At 49.0% G+C, this 16,884-nt stretch overlaps 1 protein-coding gene across 1 annotated transcript in view; it reads right to left on the bottom strand.

Annotated features, from left to right (window-relative positions):
- The window catches only part of HK3 (hexokinase 3), a 156,545-nt gene that overhangs the window by 71,735 nt on the left and 67,926 nt on the right, over positions 1–16,884 (bottom strand). Inside the window, exon 3 of the mRNA XM_069764182.1 lies at positions 16,047–16,209. Within this exon, the coding sequence (XP_069620283.1) occupies positions 16,047–16,209 (163 nt within the window). The remainder of the gene's footprint in view (positions 1–16,046; positions 16,210–16,884) is intronic.

Here is a 16,884-nt window from a genome sequence, read left to right as displayed (position 1 = left end):
CGTTTGACCCTCCCAGACTCCTTTTCCATACATAATGTATTCCATAGGTCGTTGTTGCGGAGATACGTGGCACCTATGGTTCCATCTGTTGAGCCTCCTGCCCCGGTTTTGGTGGAGGGGGAATTGGAGTATATTGTGGAGAAGATTTTGGATTCTCGTGTTTCTAGACGGAAACTCCAGTATCTGGTTAAATGGAAGGGTTATGCTCAGGAAGATAATTCCTGGGTTTTTGCCTCTGATGTTCATGCTTCCGATCTTGTTCGTGCCTTTCATGCGGCTCATCCTGGTCGGCCTGGGGGCTCTGGTGAGGGTTCGGTGACCCCTCCTCAAGGGGGGGTACTGTTGTGAATTCTGTGGCTGAATTCACTCCTGTGGTCACAAGTGGTACTGCAGCTTCTGAGCTTCCTCCCTTAGGTGTTCTCGTGAGCTCGTTAACTGCTTCATTACTTAACTCCGCCTGATGCTGCTATCCTTGCTCCTTGTCAATGTTTCAGTGTTGGATCTGAGCTTCTCCTGATTGTTCCTGTGACCTGCTGCTCTGTATAGCTAAGTGCTTTTTGCTTTTTTGTTGCTTTTTTTCTGTCCAGCTTGTCTTTTGTTTTGCTGGAAGCTCTGAGACGCAAAGGGTGTACCGCCGTGCCGTTAGTTCGGCACGGTGGGTTTTTTTTGCCCCCTTTGCGTGGTTTTGCTTTAGGGTTTTTTGTAGACTGCAAAGTTCGCTTTACTGTCCTCGCTCTGTCCTAGAATATCGGGCCCCACTTTGCTGAATCTATTTCATCCCTACGTTTTGTCTTTTCATCTTACTCACAGTCATTATATGTGGGGATCCGGAAAAAAAAGAAAGAAGAAAGCAGATGCACTCACCAGATGCAGTTACAAAGCGTCCTTTATTTCAGTGCCAGCCGGCACATAATTCACGGCACGGGGGAGAGGGAAGTGGACATTGATGGACCCGTAGAAGCGCTCTCAGGCAGCGCGAAACGGCCGTCGTCTTACCTGTCGCACTCTCCCTGTCCACTTCCCTCTCCCCCGTGCCGTGAATTATGTGCCGGCTGGCACTGAAATAAAGGACGCTTTGTAACTGCATCTGGTGAGTGCATCTGCTTTCTTCTTTTTTTTCCGGATTGTCATGGACTATTTTTCTGCAGATTGCACCTCCTGGTTCATTTCTTAGACTGCTACACACCTCGTTGGTTTGTCACCGGTTTTCTCTATCTTTCAGAGCTGTGCCGCTCTCTCTCTCTTTTTGGTCTTTATACATTATATGTGGGGGGCTGCCTTTTCCTTTGGGGAATTTCTCTGGGGCAAGTCAGGCCTATTTTTCTATCTTCAGGCTAGCTAGTTTCTTAGGCTGTGCCGAGTTGCCTAGGTAGTTGTTAGGCGCAATCCACAGCCGCTTTTAGTTGTGTTTAGGATAGGATCAGGTGTGCAGTCTACAGAGTTTCCACGTCTCAGAGCACGTTCTTGTATTTTTGGGTATTTGTCAGATCACTGTGTGCGCTCTGATCGCTAAGCACACTGTGTTTCTGGATTGCCTTCATAACACCTGTCATTAGCAGACATAACAGGTGCGGAGTGTTCCTCGGTTTCTGCACACTCTGAAACAGGTCTTTTTAGGACCTCAAGTCACCCATGATACAGCGCTCCAACTGCTGGCTTTGACTCAGGGTTCAACCATGGTCAGCCATTTTGCTGTTCACTTCCGGACATTAGCGTCTGAGTTGGAATGGCCAGATAAAACCCTCATTCCCGTATTTTGGAGGGGGCTGGCTGACCATGTGAAGGACACTTTGGCCACTAGGGAGATTCCCGCCACACTGGAGAAGCTCATAGCCATATCTACTCGCATAGACCTTCGTTTTCACGAGCGAAGGTTGGAGCGAGCCCAGTGTAGGCAGAGGTTTCGGCTGGCTCCCACCTTCGCCAAACCTTTGGAATCTCCAGTCCAGGCGTCCGAGTCACATGAGGCCTTAGAGGTGACACGAGCGGGATCCAAGTCTCAGTCCGCCCGTGCACATAAGGTCCGTCATGTTTGCCAGCAGTCAGGACATCTTGCCTCCAAGGGTCCTCAGCGGTCGGGGAAACGTCAGCGTCTAGTGGCAGTTGGAGGAGGTACACTAGACATGGCGACGTTTGCCTCAAAGTTGTCCTTCAAGGGGACAATTACCATAGGCCCATCCACTCTTATGGTCGAGCTATGCGTGGATTCTGGGGCAGAGGGTAACTTTATGTCTTCCGCTTTTGCCCAGCATCACGCAATACCCTTGGTGATGCTCGCCAATCCAGTAACCGTTCGAGTGGTAAATGGGTCGACACTACCCTCACAGATTACCCACCAAACCATTCCTATCACGCTTTCTGTGTCTCCATCACATCAGGAGATAATCTCCCTATTAGTCATTCCTGAGGGAATTGATGAGGTCCTGTTGGGGATACCATGGCTTCGCTACCATTCTCCTCATATTGAGTGGTCCTCAGGGAGAATTTTGGGATGGAGTAAATCCTGCGAGGGTAGATGTCAGAGGGAGTGCGTTCAGGTTGCTACTACACAGGTACCCGCAGATCTTTCCTCTCTCCCCAAGCAGTATTGGCCCTATGCAGACGTGTTCTCCAAAAGGGCTGCGGAGACCCTTCCGCCTCACCGCCCCTATGACTGTCCTATTGACCTCTTGCCTGGTGCTGAGCCTCCCCGGGGTCGAGTCTATCCGTTATCTCTCCCGGAGACGGAGGCATTGTCTCAGTACATCCAAGAGAATCTGGCAAGAGGATTCATCAGGAAGTCAGTGTCACCGGCAGGGGCTGGGTTCTTCTTCGTACAGAAGAAGACTGGAGACTTACGTCCATGCATAGACTACAGGGGTCTTAACGCCATCACCGTTAAGAACAAGTACCCATTACCCCTGATATCTGAGCTTTTTGATAGGCTACGGGGAGCAAGGGTATTTACAAAGTTAGATCTGCGGGGTGCTTACAACCTGATTCGCATCCGTGAGGGGGATGAATGGAAGACGGCTTTTAACACCAGGGATGGGCACTATGAATATCTGGTGATGCCCTTCGGGCTCTGTAATGCCCCAGCCATTTTCCAAGACATTGTGAACGACATCTTCCGAGATATGCTCACCACCTCGGTCGTAGTCTATCTGGATGATATTCTCATCTACTCTCCAGATATTGACTCCCATCGGAGAGATGTTCGCAAAGTCTTCAACCTCTTACGGCCAAACTCCCTCTACACCAAGTTGGAGAAGTGTGTGTTTGAGCATGAGTCCTTGCCTTTCCTTGGTTATATCATCTCTGCCCAGGGTTTGGCTATGGATCCTGCCAAGCTACAGGCTGTAATGGACTGGCAGGAACCCCATTCTCTTAAAGCGGTGCAGCGCTTTATGGGGTTCATTAATTATTATCGCCAGTTCATTCCACACTTCTCAACTTTGGTAGCTCCCTTGGTTGCCCTCACCAAGAAGGGAGCAAATCCCAAGTTGTGGTCAGAGGAGGTCTCCAAAGCCTTTCTCTCGATTAAGTCACACTTCGCTAGCGCTCCCATCCTACATCGCCCCAATGTAGATAAACCATTTATCTTGGAGGTGGATGCCTCATCCGTTGGTGCTGGAGCAGTCCTTTTCCAAAAGGATGCTCAAGGTCGGAAGCATCCTTGCTTCTTCTTCTCCAAGACCTTCACACCAGCGGAGAGGAATTATTCCATCGGGGACAGGGAGTTGCTAGCCATGAAGTTGGCTTTTTCAGAGTGGAGACACCTCTTGGAGGGAGCTCGCTTTCCCTTCCAAGTCTTCACTGACCACAAGAACTTGGTGTATATACAGACGGCCCAGCGGCTGAACTCTCGCCAGGCTAGATGGTCCCTGTTCTTCTCCCGGTTCCATTTTACTCTCCATTTTCTCTCCGGGGAGAAGAACGTTCGTGCCGATGCTCTCTCCCGCTCCGTGGTGTCATCTGAGGAGGAGGAGGAGGAGCCTCGGCTCATTGTCCCTTCTGAGAGCCTGAGAACTGTAGCTCCGGTTTCGCTAGAGTCTGTGCCCCCGGGCAAGACTTTTGTGCCAGCAAATTTGCGACCGGAGGTTCTCTCTTGGGCTCACTCCTCCAGAGTGGGTGGGCATTTTGGGACCAAGAGGACATCTGAGCTTCTGGCGAGAACATACTGGTGGCCGCATATGGCCCGAGATGTCAGGGACTATATTCAGGCATGCGTTTCTTGCACCCAGAATCGGTCTCCTCGGCAACGGCCTGCTGGGTTGCTTTACCCTCTACCAGTGGCAGACAGGCCCTGGGAGATGGTCGGGATGGACTTTGTGGTGGGCTTACCCAAGTCGCGTGGCTGCTCCGTTATTTGGGTTGTCACCGACCATTTCTCTAAGATGGTGCATTTGGTGCCGCTTCCACGGTTACCTTCTGCACGGGCCTTGGCGGTGTTGTTCATTAAACACATTTTCCAATTACATGGTATGCCTGATAAAATTGTCAGCGATCGGGGTCCCCAGTTCGCGTCTCGGTTTTGGAGAGAGCTCTGCCGTTTACTCAGCATAGAGTTGAACCTCTCCTCTGCATACCATCCTGAGACGAATGGGTTGGTGGAGAGAACCAACCAGACTCTGGTGACATATTTGCGACATTTCATCTCTGCTAGGCAGGATGACTGGGCATCTTTGCTACCTTGGGCGGAATTTGCCTTGAACAACGCCGTAGCCGATTCCACTGGTCAGACTCCTTTTCTCCTTAATTACGGCCAGCATCCGCGTGTCCCTGTGCCCATGCCCGTCTCATCCACCGATTCTAGGGTGGCAGACTGGGCGGTGGAGGCACGTGACATCTGGGACCGCACACAGGATGCCATCCGGGCCTCCAAGGAGAGAATGAGGGTTTCGGCTGATACACACCGGCGCCCCGCTCCGATCTTTGCTCCTGGCGACTTAGTGTGGCTCTCTGCCCGTAACATCAGGCTGCGAGTTGAGTCCACTAAGTTTGCTCCTCGCTACATTGGCCCGTTTAAGGTTTTGGAACAGGTCAACCCTGTGGTCTACCGTTTGGCTATTCCTCCACGCCTTGGTATCACCGATACTTTTCACGTTTCCCTCTTAAAGCCTGTTCATTTGTCCCGGTTTTCTGAGTCTTCTGCCGGGACATCGGGTTCATCCATGGATGAGTTTGAGGTGAATGCTATCGTGGGGTGCAAGGTGGTACGTGGCAAGAAATTTTATCTGGTGGACTGGAAGGGTCACGGCCCAGAGGATAGAACCTGGGAGCCTGTGGAGCACATTCGGGCTCCGCTGCTTATTGCAGCTTTTGAGCGTAGTGAGGCTCAAGGAAGGGGGGGCACTAGGAGGGGGGGTAATGTTAGGAGTCGAGTTTCCTCTGCTGCACAGGGGGAATCTCGATCCATGTCTGCTGTGGTCTCCCATTCTGCATCGGCCGCAGTGGGGTCTGCTCAGCGGAGACGTCGCTCCCAGCGTCTCGCTGAGGCTGATTCTGTGCATAGGGTTACTATTGCCTTTTCTGGCTCTCCTATTGTACCCTGCACTGATCTGCGGCGAACAGGCTTCCCTGGGACTAAGTCCTTATTTACACACACTGAGCATGCCCAGGGCAAGATGAATGTGTTCAGGGACCCGGCTGAAATAAGCCCCTAGAATGCTGGCACCTCCGGCGAGGAGATTGTGTTTAAGTGTGTTCAGGGACCCGGCTGAAATAAGCCCCTAGAATGCTGGCATCTCCAGCGAGGAGTTTTGTATGCATGCATGACCACTCACTGCTCACATCTGGGTAGTTGGCCTGTGCCTCTGTGAAAGTCTAACAGGGCACAGAGCTTTCCTCTGGCGGTTACTCTGTGAAGCTAACAGAGTTGGTATTGTTATGAAAGGCAATTCAGTACCACAATGGACATAGCGGTCAGAGCACATACAGTGATCTGACAATAACCCAAAATCATAGAACGAGCTCTGAGACGTGGGAACTCTGCAGACCGCAATCCCTAATCCTCTCCAAACAACACTAGAGGCAGCCGTGGATTGCGCCTAACTCTGCCTATGCAACTCGGCACAGCCTGAGAAACTAACTAGCCTGAAGATAGAAAATAAGCCTACCTTGCCTCAGAGAAATACCCCAAAGGAAAAGGCAGCCCCCCACATATAATGACTGTGAGTTAAGATGAAAAGACAAACGTAAAGATGAAATAGATTCAGCAAAGTGAGGCCCGACTTTCTTAACAGATCGAGGATAGAAAAGGTAACTTTGCGGTCTACACAAAACCCTAAAGAAAACCACGCAAAGGGGGCAAAAAGACCCTCCGTACCGAACTAACGGCACGGAGGTACACCCTTTGTGTCCCAGAGCTTCCAGCAACAAAATAGACAAGCTGGACAGAAAAAATAGCAAATAAATAGCAAAGAAGAACTTAGCTATGCAGAGCAGCAGGCCACAGGAATGATCCAGGGAAAAGCAAGTCCAACACTGGAACATTGACAGGAAGCCAGGATCAAAGCATTAGGTGGAGTTAAGTAGAGAAGCACCTAACGACCTCACCAGAACACCTGAGGGAGGAAACTCAGAAGCCGCAGTACCACTTCCCTCCACCAACAGAAGCTCACAGAGAGAATCAGTCCGAAGTACCACTTGTGACCACAGGAGGGAGCTCTGCCACAGAATTCACAACAGTACCCCCCCTTGAGGAGGGGTCACCGAACCCTCACCAGAGCCCCCAGGCCGACCAGGATGAGCCACATGAAAGGCACGAACAAGATGGGGAGCATGGACATCAGAGGCAAAGACCCAGGAATTATCTTCCTGAGCATAACCCTTCCATTTAACCAAATACTGGAGTTTCCGTCTAGAAACACGAGAATCCAAAATCTTCTCCACAATATACTCCAATTCCCCCTCCACCAAAACCGGGGCAGGAGGATCAACAGATGGAACCATAGGTGCCACGTATCTCCGCAACAATGACCTATGGAATACGTTATGTATGGAAAAAGAATCTGGAAGGGTCAGACGAAAAGACACAGGATTAAGAACCTCAGAAATCCTATACGGACCAATGAAACGAGGTTTAAACTTAGGAGAGGAAACCTTCATAGGAATATGACGAGAAGATAACCAAACCAGATCCCCAACACGAAGTCGGGGACCCACACGGCGTCGGCGATTAGCGAAAAGTTGAGCCTTCTCCTGGGACAAGGTCAAATTGTCCACTACATGAGTCCAAATCTGCTGCAACCTGTCCACCACAGTATCCACACCAGGACAGTCTGAAGACTCAACCTGTCCTGAAGAGAAACGAGGATGGAACCCAGAATTGCAGAAAAATGGCGAAACCAAGGTAGCCGAGCTGGCCCGATTATTAAGGGCGAACTCAGCCAAAGGCAAAAAGGACACCCAGTCATCCTGATCGGCAGAAACAAAGCATCTCAGATATGTTTCCAAGGTCTGATTGGTTCATTCGGTCTGGCCATTAGTCTGAGGATGGAAAGCCGAGGAAAAAGACAAGTCAATGCCCATCCTACCACAAAAGGCTCGCCAAAACCTTGAAACAAACTGGGAACCTCTGTCAGAAACGATATTCTCTGGAATGCCATGCAAACGAACCACATGCTGGAAGAACAATGGCACCAAATCAGAGGAGGAAGGCAATTTAGACAAGGGTACCAGATGGACCATCTTAGAAAAGCGATCACAGACCACCCAAATGACTGACATCTTTTGAGAAACGGGAAGATCAGAAATAAAATCCATAGAGATATGTGTCCAAGGCCTCTTCGGGACCGGCAAGGGCAAAAGCAACCCACTGGCACGAGAACAGCAGGGCTTAGCCCGAGCACAAATCCCACAGGACTGCACAAAAGCACGCACATCCCGCGACAGAGACGGCCACCAAAAGGATCTAGCCACTAACTCTCTGGTACCAAAGATTCCAGGATGACCAGCCAACACCGAACAATGAACCTCAAAGATAACTTTATTGGTCCACCTATCAGGGACAAAGAGTCTCTCCGCTGGACAACGATCTGGTTTATTAGCCTGAAATTTTTGCAGCACCCACCGCAAATCAGGGGAGATGGCAGACACAATTACTCCTTCCTTGAGGATACCCGCCGGCTCAGACAAACCCGGAGAGTCGGGCACAAAACTCCTAGACAGAGCATCCGTCTTCATATTTTTAGAGCCCGGAAGGTACGATATCACAAAGTCAAAACGGGCAAAAAACAGCGACCAACGAGCCTGTCTAGGATTCAACCGCTTAGCAGACTCAAGATAAGTCAAGTTCTTATGATCAGTCAATACCACTACGCGATGCTTAGCTCCTTCAAGCCAATGACGCCACTCCTCGAATGCCCACTTCATGGCCAGCAACTCTCGGTTGCCCACATCATAATTTCGCTCAGCAGGCGAAAACTTCCTGGAAAAAAAAGCGCATGGTTTCATCACTGAGCAATCAGAACCTCTCTGCGACAAAACAGCCCCTGCTCCAATCTCAGAAGCATCAACCTCGACCTGGAACGGAAGAGAAACATCTGGTTGACACAACACAGGGGCAGAAGAAAAACGACGCTTCAACTCTTGAAAAGCTTCCACAGCAGCAGAAGACCAATTGACCAAATCAGCACCCTTCTTGAAGTTCTTAGTCAAATCGGTCAATGGTTTGGCAATACTAGAAAAATTGCAGATGAAGCGACGATAAAAATTAGCAAAGCCCAGGAACTTTTGCAGACTTTTCAGAGATGTAGGCTGAGTCCAATCATGGATGGCTTGGACCTTAACAGGATCCATCTCGATAGTAGAAGGGGAAAAGATGAACCCCAAAAATGAAACCTTCTGCACACCAAAGAGACACTTTGATCCCTTCACAAACAAAGAATTAGCACGCAGGACCTGAAAAACTGTTCTGACCTGCTTCACATGAGACTCCCAATCATCCGAGAAGATCAAAATGTCATCCAAGTACACAATCAGGAATTTATCCAGGTACTCTCGGAAGATGTCATGCATAAAGGACTGAAACACTGATGGAGCATTGGCAAGTCCGAATGGCATCACTAGATACTCAAAATGACCCTCGGGCTATTAAATGCAGTTTTCCATTCATCTCCTCGCCTGATTCGCACCAGATTATACGCACCACGAAGATCTATCTTGGTGAACCAACTAGCCCCCTTAATCCGGGCAAACAAATCAGATAACAAAGGCAAGGGGTACTGAAATTTAACCGTGATCTTATTTAGAAGGCGGTAATCTATACAATGTCTCAGCGAACCATCCTTCTTGGCTACAAAAAAGAACCCTGCTCCTAATGGTGACGATGACGGGCGAATATGCCCCTTCTCCAGGGATTCCTTCACATAACTGCGCATAGCGGCGTGCTCAGGCACAGATAAATTAAACAGTCGACCTTTTGGGAATTTACTACCAGGAATCAAATTGATAGCACAATCACAATCCCTATGCGGAGGTAGGGCATCGGACTTGGGCTCATCAAATACATCCCGGTAATCAGACAAGAACTCTGGAACCTCAGAAGGGGTGGATGATGAAATTGACAAAAATGGAACATCACCATGTACCCCCTGACAACCCCAGCTAGACACCGACATGGATTTCCAATCTAATAATGGATTATGGGCTTGTAGCCATGGCAACCCCAACATGACCACATCATGCAGATTATGCAACACCAGAAAGCGAATAACCTCCTGAGCGCTCTGACCACTATGTCCATTGTGGTACTGAATTGCCTTTCATAACAGTACAGGAAGCCCAAAGTACTAATGATTCTCAATAGAGGGAAAAAAGAAGTTCTGAGACCATTTTTTTTTCTTTGCACTGTGTTTTGCCTTTTTTTTCCCCTAGACATTTGGGTGGTTCAGTACACAGGTGTAGCGATGGACATTAGAAGTCTGTCTTCATTTGTGGATCAGCTCTCGGCAAGAGTACAAAAGATTCAAGACACTATTGATCAGAAAGCTATGTTGGAACCAAGAATTCCTATTCCTGATTTGTTGTTTGGAGATAGAACTAAGTTTCTGAGTTTCAAAAATAATTGTAAATTATTTCTGGCCTTGAAACCTCGCTCCTCTGGTGATCCAGTTCAACAGGTTTTGATTGTTATTTCTTTTTTGCGCGGCGACCCTCAGGACTGGGCATTTTCTCTTGCGCCAGGAGATCCTGCATTGAGTAATATCGATGCGTTTTTCCTGGCGCTCGGATTGCTGTACGATGAACCTAATTCAGTGGATCAGGCAGAGAAAAATTTGCTGGCTCTTTGTCAGGGTCAGGATGAGATAGAGGTATATTGTCAGAAATTTAGAAAGTGGTCCGTGCTCACTCAATGGAATGAGTCTGCGCTGGCAGCTATGTTCAGAAAGGGTCTCTCTGAAGCCCTTAAGGATGTCATGGTGGGATTTCCTATGCCTGCTGGTTTGAATGAGTCTATGTCTTTGGCCATTCAGATCGGTCGACGCTTGCGTGAGCGTAAATCTGTGCACCATTTGGCGGTATTACCTGAGCTTAAACCTGAGCCTATGCAGTGCGATAGGACTTTGACCAGAGTTAAACGGCAAGAACACAGACGTCTGAATGGGCTGTGTTTCTACTGTGGTGATTCCACTCATGCTATCTCTGATTGTCCTAAGCGCACTAAGCGGTTCGCTAGGTCTGCCACCATTGGTACGGTACAGTCAAAATTTCTTCTGTCCGTTACCTTGATCTGCTCTTTGTCATCGTATTCTGTCATGGCATTTGTGGATTCAGGCGCTGCCCTGAATTTGATGGACTTGGAGTATGCTAAGCGTTGTGGGTTTCTCTTAGAGCCCTTGCAGTGTTCTATTCCATTGAGAGGAATTGATGCCACGCCTTTGGCCAAGAATAAGCCTCAATACTGGACCCAGCTGACCATGTGCATGGCGGCACGCGGCCAATCAGAAGCCGCGACGTCATTCTCATTCACAAGACTGCTAATGCTAGGAATTGAGGACCTGCGAATGACGTCGCGGCCTCTGATTGGTCGCGTGCCGGTCACATGGGCGGCACGCGACCAATCAGAAGCCGGGACGTCATTCACAGGTCCGAAAGGCGCGCTTTTTAAACAAAGAAGCCTCCCGGTTAGCAGCGTGAAGTCCAGGGGCCGCCGGAGAGGTGAGCATATCAATATTTTTTATTTTAATTCTTTATTTTACACATCCCTATGGTTCCCAGGGTCTGAAGGAGAGTTTCCTCTCCTTCAGACCCTGGGAACCATGAGAATACCTTCCGATACTTGATGTCCCATTGACTTGTATTGGTATCGGATATCGGTATCGGCGATATCCGATATTTTTCGGGTATCGGCCGATACTATCCGATACCGATACTTTCAAGTATCGGACGGTATCGCTCAACACTAGTGCTGACTACTGGATTGCTACTCTGTTAGATCAACGGTACAAGAGTAAATTTTGCCAAATGCTTCCCTCCCCCCTGGAAAGGAACACGCATAAGCTGGAGTATCAAAACACGCTTGTGTTTCCCCAAGACAACAGTAAGGAACACAGTGTGCATCGCAGTTCTAGACTTCCAACCCCAGGAATGTCAAGGTGTCATCACAAAAGCATTAGCAGCAGCAGCAGTGTAAGTGGCATAAGCAATTTTTGTGAGTCATTTCACACATTTGTTAAACCAGCCCATACACCAGCAGAATAGAGTACGAGTATGGCACGTTGTGAATGACTAGAGAGATTGGTGCAGGAGTATCTTGAGCTCAATAACAATGCCATCAGGGGGAATTCGGACCCTTTTGCATTTTGATCTTCAATGGAAGAGTGGCCTGAGCTCACCAGTTGGGTCTCCCAGGGCCGCCATCAGGGCATTACAGCCGTGACTGGCGTATGGGGCCCGGTGAGCAGAGGGGGCGCGCATCGGCAGCTGCAGCGTGCAGGTCGCCGGCGTCTGACGTCTTTGTCAGTCGCCGGCGAGTGCACGTTGCAGCTGCGTGGAGAGAGGAGCGCGGCAGGTAGGTAGAACTTTTTTTTTTTTTGAGAGCAGCGATGCCCAGGGCAGTAAAGCTGGACACAGGGTGGGGGCCGGGGGGCAGTAAAGCTGGACACAGGGTGGGGGCCGGGGGGCAGTAAAGCTGGACACAGGGTGGGGGCCCGGGGGCAGTAAAACTGGACACAGGGTGGGGGCCCGGGGGCAGTAAAGCTGGACACAGGGTGGGGGCCGGGGGGCAGTAAAGCTGGACACAGGGTGGGGGCCGGGGGGCAGTAAAGCTGGACACAGGGTGGGGGCCGGGGGGCAGTAAAGCTGGACACAGGGTGGGGGCCCGGGGGCAGTAAAGCTGGACACAGGGTGGGGGCCGGGGGGCAGTAAAGCTGGACACAGGGTGGGGGCAGTAAAGCTGGACACAGGGTGGGGGCCGGGGGGCAGTAAAGCTGGACACGGGGGGGCAGAGTGCTGGGCAGAGTGCTGGACAGAGATGGGGCAGAGTGCTGAACAGAGATGGGGCAGAGTGCTGGACAGAGATGGGGCAGAGTGCTGGACAGAGATGGGGCAGAGTTCTGGACAGAGATGGGGCAGAGTTCTGGACAGAGATGGGGCAGAGTGCTGGACAGAGATGGGGCAGAGTGCTGGACAGAGATGGGGCAGAGTGCTGGACAGAGATGGGGCAGAGTGCTGGACAGAGATGGGGCAGAGTGCTGGGCAGAGTGCTGGACAGAGATGGGGCAGAGTGCTGGACAGAGATGGGACAGAGTGCTGGACAGAGATGGGGCAGAGTGCTGGACAGAGATGGGGCAGAGTGCTGGACAGAGATGGGGCAGAGTGCTGGACAGAGATGGGGCAGAGTGCTGGACAGAGATGGGGCAGAGTGCTGGACAGAGATGGGGCAGAGTGCTGGACAGAGATGGGGCAGAGTGCTGGACAGAGATGGGGCAGAGTGCTGAACAGAGATGGGGCAGAGATGGGGCAGAGTGCTGGGCAGAGTGCTGGACAGAGATGGGACAGAGTGCTGGACAGAGATGGGACAGAGTGCTGGACAGAGATGGGGCAGAGTGCTGGACAGAGATGGGGCAGAGTGCTGGACAGAGATGGGGCAGAGTGCTGGACAGAGATGGGGCAGAGTGCTGGACAGAGATGGGGCAGAGTGCTGGACAGAGATGGGGCAGAGTGCTGGACAGAGATGGGGCAGAGTGCTGGACAGAGATGGGGCAGAGTGCTGGACAGAGATGGGGCAGAGTGCTGGACAGAGATGGGGCAGAGTGCTGGACACTGATGGGGCAGAGTGCTGGACACTGATGGGGCAGAGTGCTGGACAGAGATGGGGCAGAGTGCTGGACAGAGATGGGGCAGAGTGCTGGACAGAGATGGGGCAGAGTGCTGGACAGAGATGGGGCAGAGTGCTGGACAGAGATGGGGCAGAGTGCTGGACAGAGATGGGGCAGAGTGCTGGATAGAGATGAGGCAGGATTGGAAACAGATGGGGCAGAGTGCTGGACACAGATGGGGCAGGATTGCACACAGACTGGGCAGAGTGCTGGACACAGATGGGGCAGGATTGGACACAGATGGGGCAGAGTGCTGGACATAGATGGGGCAGGATTGGAAACAGATGGGGCAGAATGGAGACAGATGGGGCAAGATTGGAGACAGATGGGGCAGGATGGATACGATGGAGACAGATGGGGCAGGATGGGGAGATCATATGGGGCAGAATGGATACCCATGAGGGCAGGATGGGAGAACATATGGCTGGAGCCTGGAATGAGACACACGGGGGCTAGGATGGCGAATATTACCATAGGGGCTAATTAAGGGATATTATTATTGCAGTGATGTATTTATTTTATTTTTTGAGTATACTGTTTTAAATGGGGGAGGTCCTGTTACTGTGTAGAGTGATACTATGTTGCCTTCTTCATGTGGTGTAATGTAGAAGTTGGGAAAATTAAATAATGTGTTCTACAAGCGGAACTCGAGATAACTGTTTTATTTCCTGCAGAGACGAGTCCTGGCTGGATGAAGTGATGGCGGTCTGTGCTGGATGAAAGATGAAGGACTTCACCTAGAGACGTCACTGGTGAGTCAGTGTTACCTATACACTGACACTATACACTGTATACTATATACAGAGGTCCTGTGTACAATGTCACCAGTGATCACTGTATTACCTATACATTATATACAGAGCTCCTGTGTGTAATGTCACCGGTGATCACTGTATTACCTGTAGACACTGCTTACTAATTACAGATCTCCTGTGCATAATGGCACTGATGGTGATAGTATTGTGGGGTTTTTTTTATTACTGATCAGTATTGTAGTATTCAGTCATTTGTGGTTATATGCGGTCTGGTCATGGTGTAGCGGTATTTGTTCCTTGTATTTTATATTATTCGATCACTGTGGTGGTAATATGTCATCTGGTCATAGTGCGGTGGTATTTGTTCCTTGTATGTAGTATTATAGGTCATTTTAAAAATTGAAAAATAAATAAAAATATACCTAAATTGTATTGCATATTTTAACAAATATTTAATAGGTTACAGTAGAGTAGGGCCCAGCCAAAAGTGTCTACCATGTTATGGTGGTGGCTTAAAAAATCTTTTGGCCAAAACAAAAGCTGCCTGCTTTATGTGTGATCTGGTGATGGGAACTGTCAATGTGTGATAGGTGAGAAGTGGAGATTTTCCAAGAGAGAGCGGTGGGACTGTGGACAGTTCGTGTGGTGGAGCCTGGAGGCGGGGCTGGGGTGGAGCCTGGGCGGAGTTTCAAGGGGGCCCCGAAAATTTTGCCAGTATGGGGCCCCAAAATTTCTAGTGGCAGCCCTGGGGTCTCCATCTGGAGGGTTGCCTGTAGTGGATGGTGTGTCAGAGGCCTATTATACTGTTTCTACTCTGTGGAAATTGATGCCACTTTAGTGGTGTGTGACAATAATTTTTTGAAATATGGAGAATTCAGGTTGGGTCTCTTTCATGTGTCTTGCCTGTAGAAGTAGGGCTTCCAAGAAAGGCAGGCCTGCACTTACTTTCAATTAATTACCTGTGTTACTTTCGTTTCATTTTTCTACCAATAGTACTCTATGAAACTTATGTTTGTGCCATCTGAGTGTGGCTGGGAAAAAAAAGGCTGTTGCATGAGGTATCAGGGCTCCCAGCATATAAGGCTTACTCCGCTCCCTTGACAATTAGGTCTTAATTTAAACTTCAATATAAAGCTCTAAATGCTGGCCCAGACCCTGATACCTCATGCAATGGCCATGGATGACTGCTGCTGTGCCATTAGCAAATTTCTATTGTGGGTCAATTGATGCCACATTTCATGGTATCTGCCATTAATTTTAGCTGTTTGAGAAGCTTAAGGAGTTGCATATAAGTTTGGCTTTGCCTCCCACTGTTTTGGATCTATGTGTTATCAGTGTTTGGTTAGGGTGTCATCAGTATTTTTCAAATATTAATGGATAAATAAAAAACAAAGCTTCTCCTGGGATTTCACTGTAGGAGCTCCTCTCTATATTGTATTTTTAAATCAAGTATTTTGGTGTCCATGATCAAGAGCCATCCATCCACAGGTGTGTCCTTGTCAATGCTATAGGTTTTTATAATTACGTAAAGGCTGGGTCTACACAATATTCATTTGATATTTTTTTTTATTTAGAATACTTGGAATGAATCCCAGAAATGGAGAGGGATCTGGGATCCATTCCAAGTATTTCTCAAATAAACATGTGACCATGACTTTCAACTGAAACGCTGCACACCCAAAGACTTATTAACAAAGCAAAGAAAACTATACCTCCTATCATTTGAAACTGCTCTATATAAAAGCTTTTTATCCATAATGCTGAATGGCTTTGAATATCCACAGATTTATTTATATATGATGGAGAAATACAAGACCAAATAGTAAATCCACAGCTGCCCTTTCAGCAAAGCACAGGTTTCATCACCACGCGTAGAAGAGCAGTTCAAACTGTTGTATATTCAAGACAAGACTACAATGGAATATACAGTATTGTATACTCAAACATTTCAACACGGTAAAGGATGTAAAAGGTTAATGCAACACACCAGTGCCATGTGGAGTTGAGCGGACATATGTAGGTAGCATTCTCAGTGTTGATGGGTGGTCTGGTTCTGCTTTTAGTCCTCTTTCCATGTTGACTGCCATGAGGTCCCTCACAGCTTCTAGCTGCTTCTGGGTCAGAAATAATGGCTGCAGACATTTGTGAACCTGCAAAAAAATAATTTAAAAAATTTCATGAGATCAGTAAACTGCCTTAACACAAACCTATACATGATTGAACCTTCTAGTAGCCCAATAAGTACCAATAAAGTTAGTGCGACTTTGTCCAAAGATTGTCAGTTTCATCATAGTTTTTGCAGTAAAGCCTCTCTTTTATGTTGCCCTATGTGAGGCATAGCTAAAGTTGGAAATCCAAACAGGAAGAAAATAGCAGCACCACACAAGTCTTCCAATAAAAAAATCCCTTGTCCTTTATTTCAACAACGTGGACATGGTTACAGAGGGCAGGATAGTTGCAAGACAAACTGGTTAGGTTAATGGACTATGGCCGTTTCACGTGGTATATACTTCAATTGGTCCAGATGATGCACGAGAAGGACCTGCCATGACGTCACAGTCATGTGACCGCGACGTCATCACACCCTGGGACCGGAAGCTGCCGCGTGCACCGCGCACAGGTGACAGAACTACAAGGGGCCCTCGGATCGGAAGGTGAGTATGTTTATTTTTTATTTTTTAACCTGTGACATACGTGGCTGGTCAATATACTATGTGGCTGGCCAATATACTACGTGGCTCTGTCTGTATACTACATCGCTGTGCAATATACTACGTGGCTCTGTGCTGTATACTACGTAACTGGGCAATATACTATGTGGCTAG

The sequence above is a fragment of the Ranitomeya imitator genome, chromosome 4 (genome assembly GCF_032444005.1).
Source record: "Ranitomeya imitator isolate aRanImi1 chromosome 4, aRanImi1.pri, whole genome shotgun sequence".
Taxonomy (NCBI): Eukaryota; Metazoa; Chordata; class Amphibia; order Anura; family Dendrobatidae; genus Ranitomeya; species Ranitomeya imitator.
The sequence above is the reverse complement of the archived record's forward strand: the minus strand, read 5'-3'. Positions and strand labels throughout refer to the sequence as shown.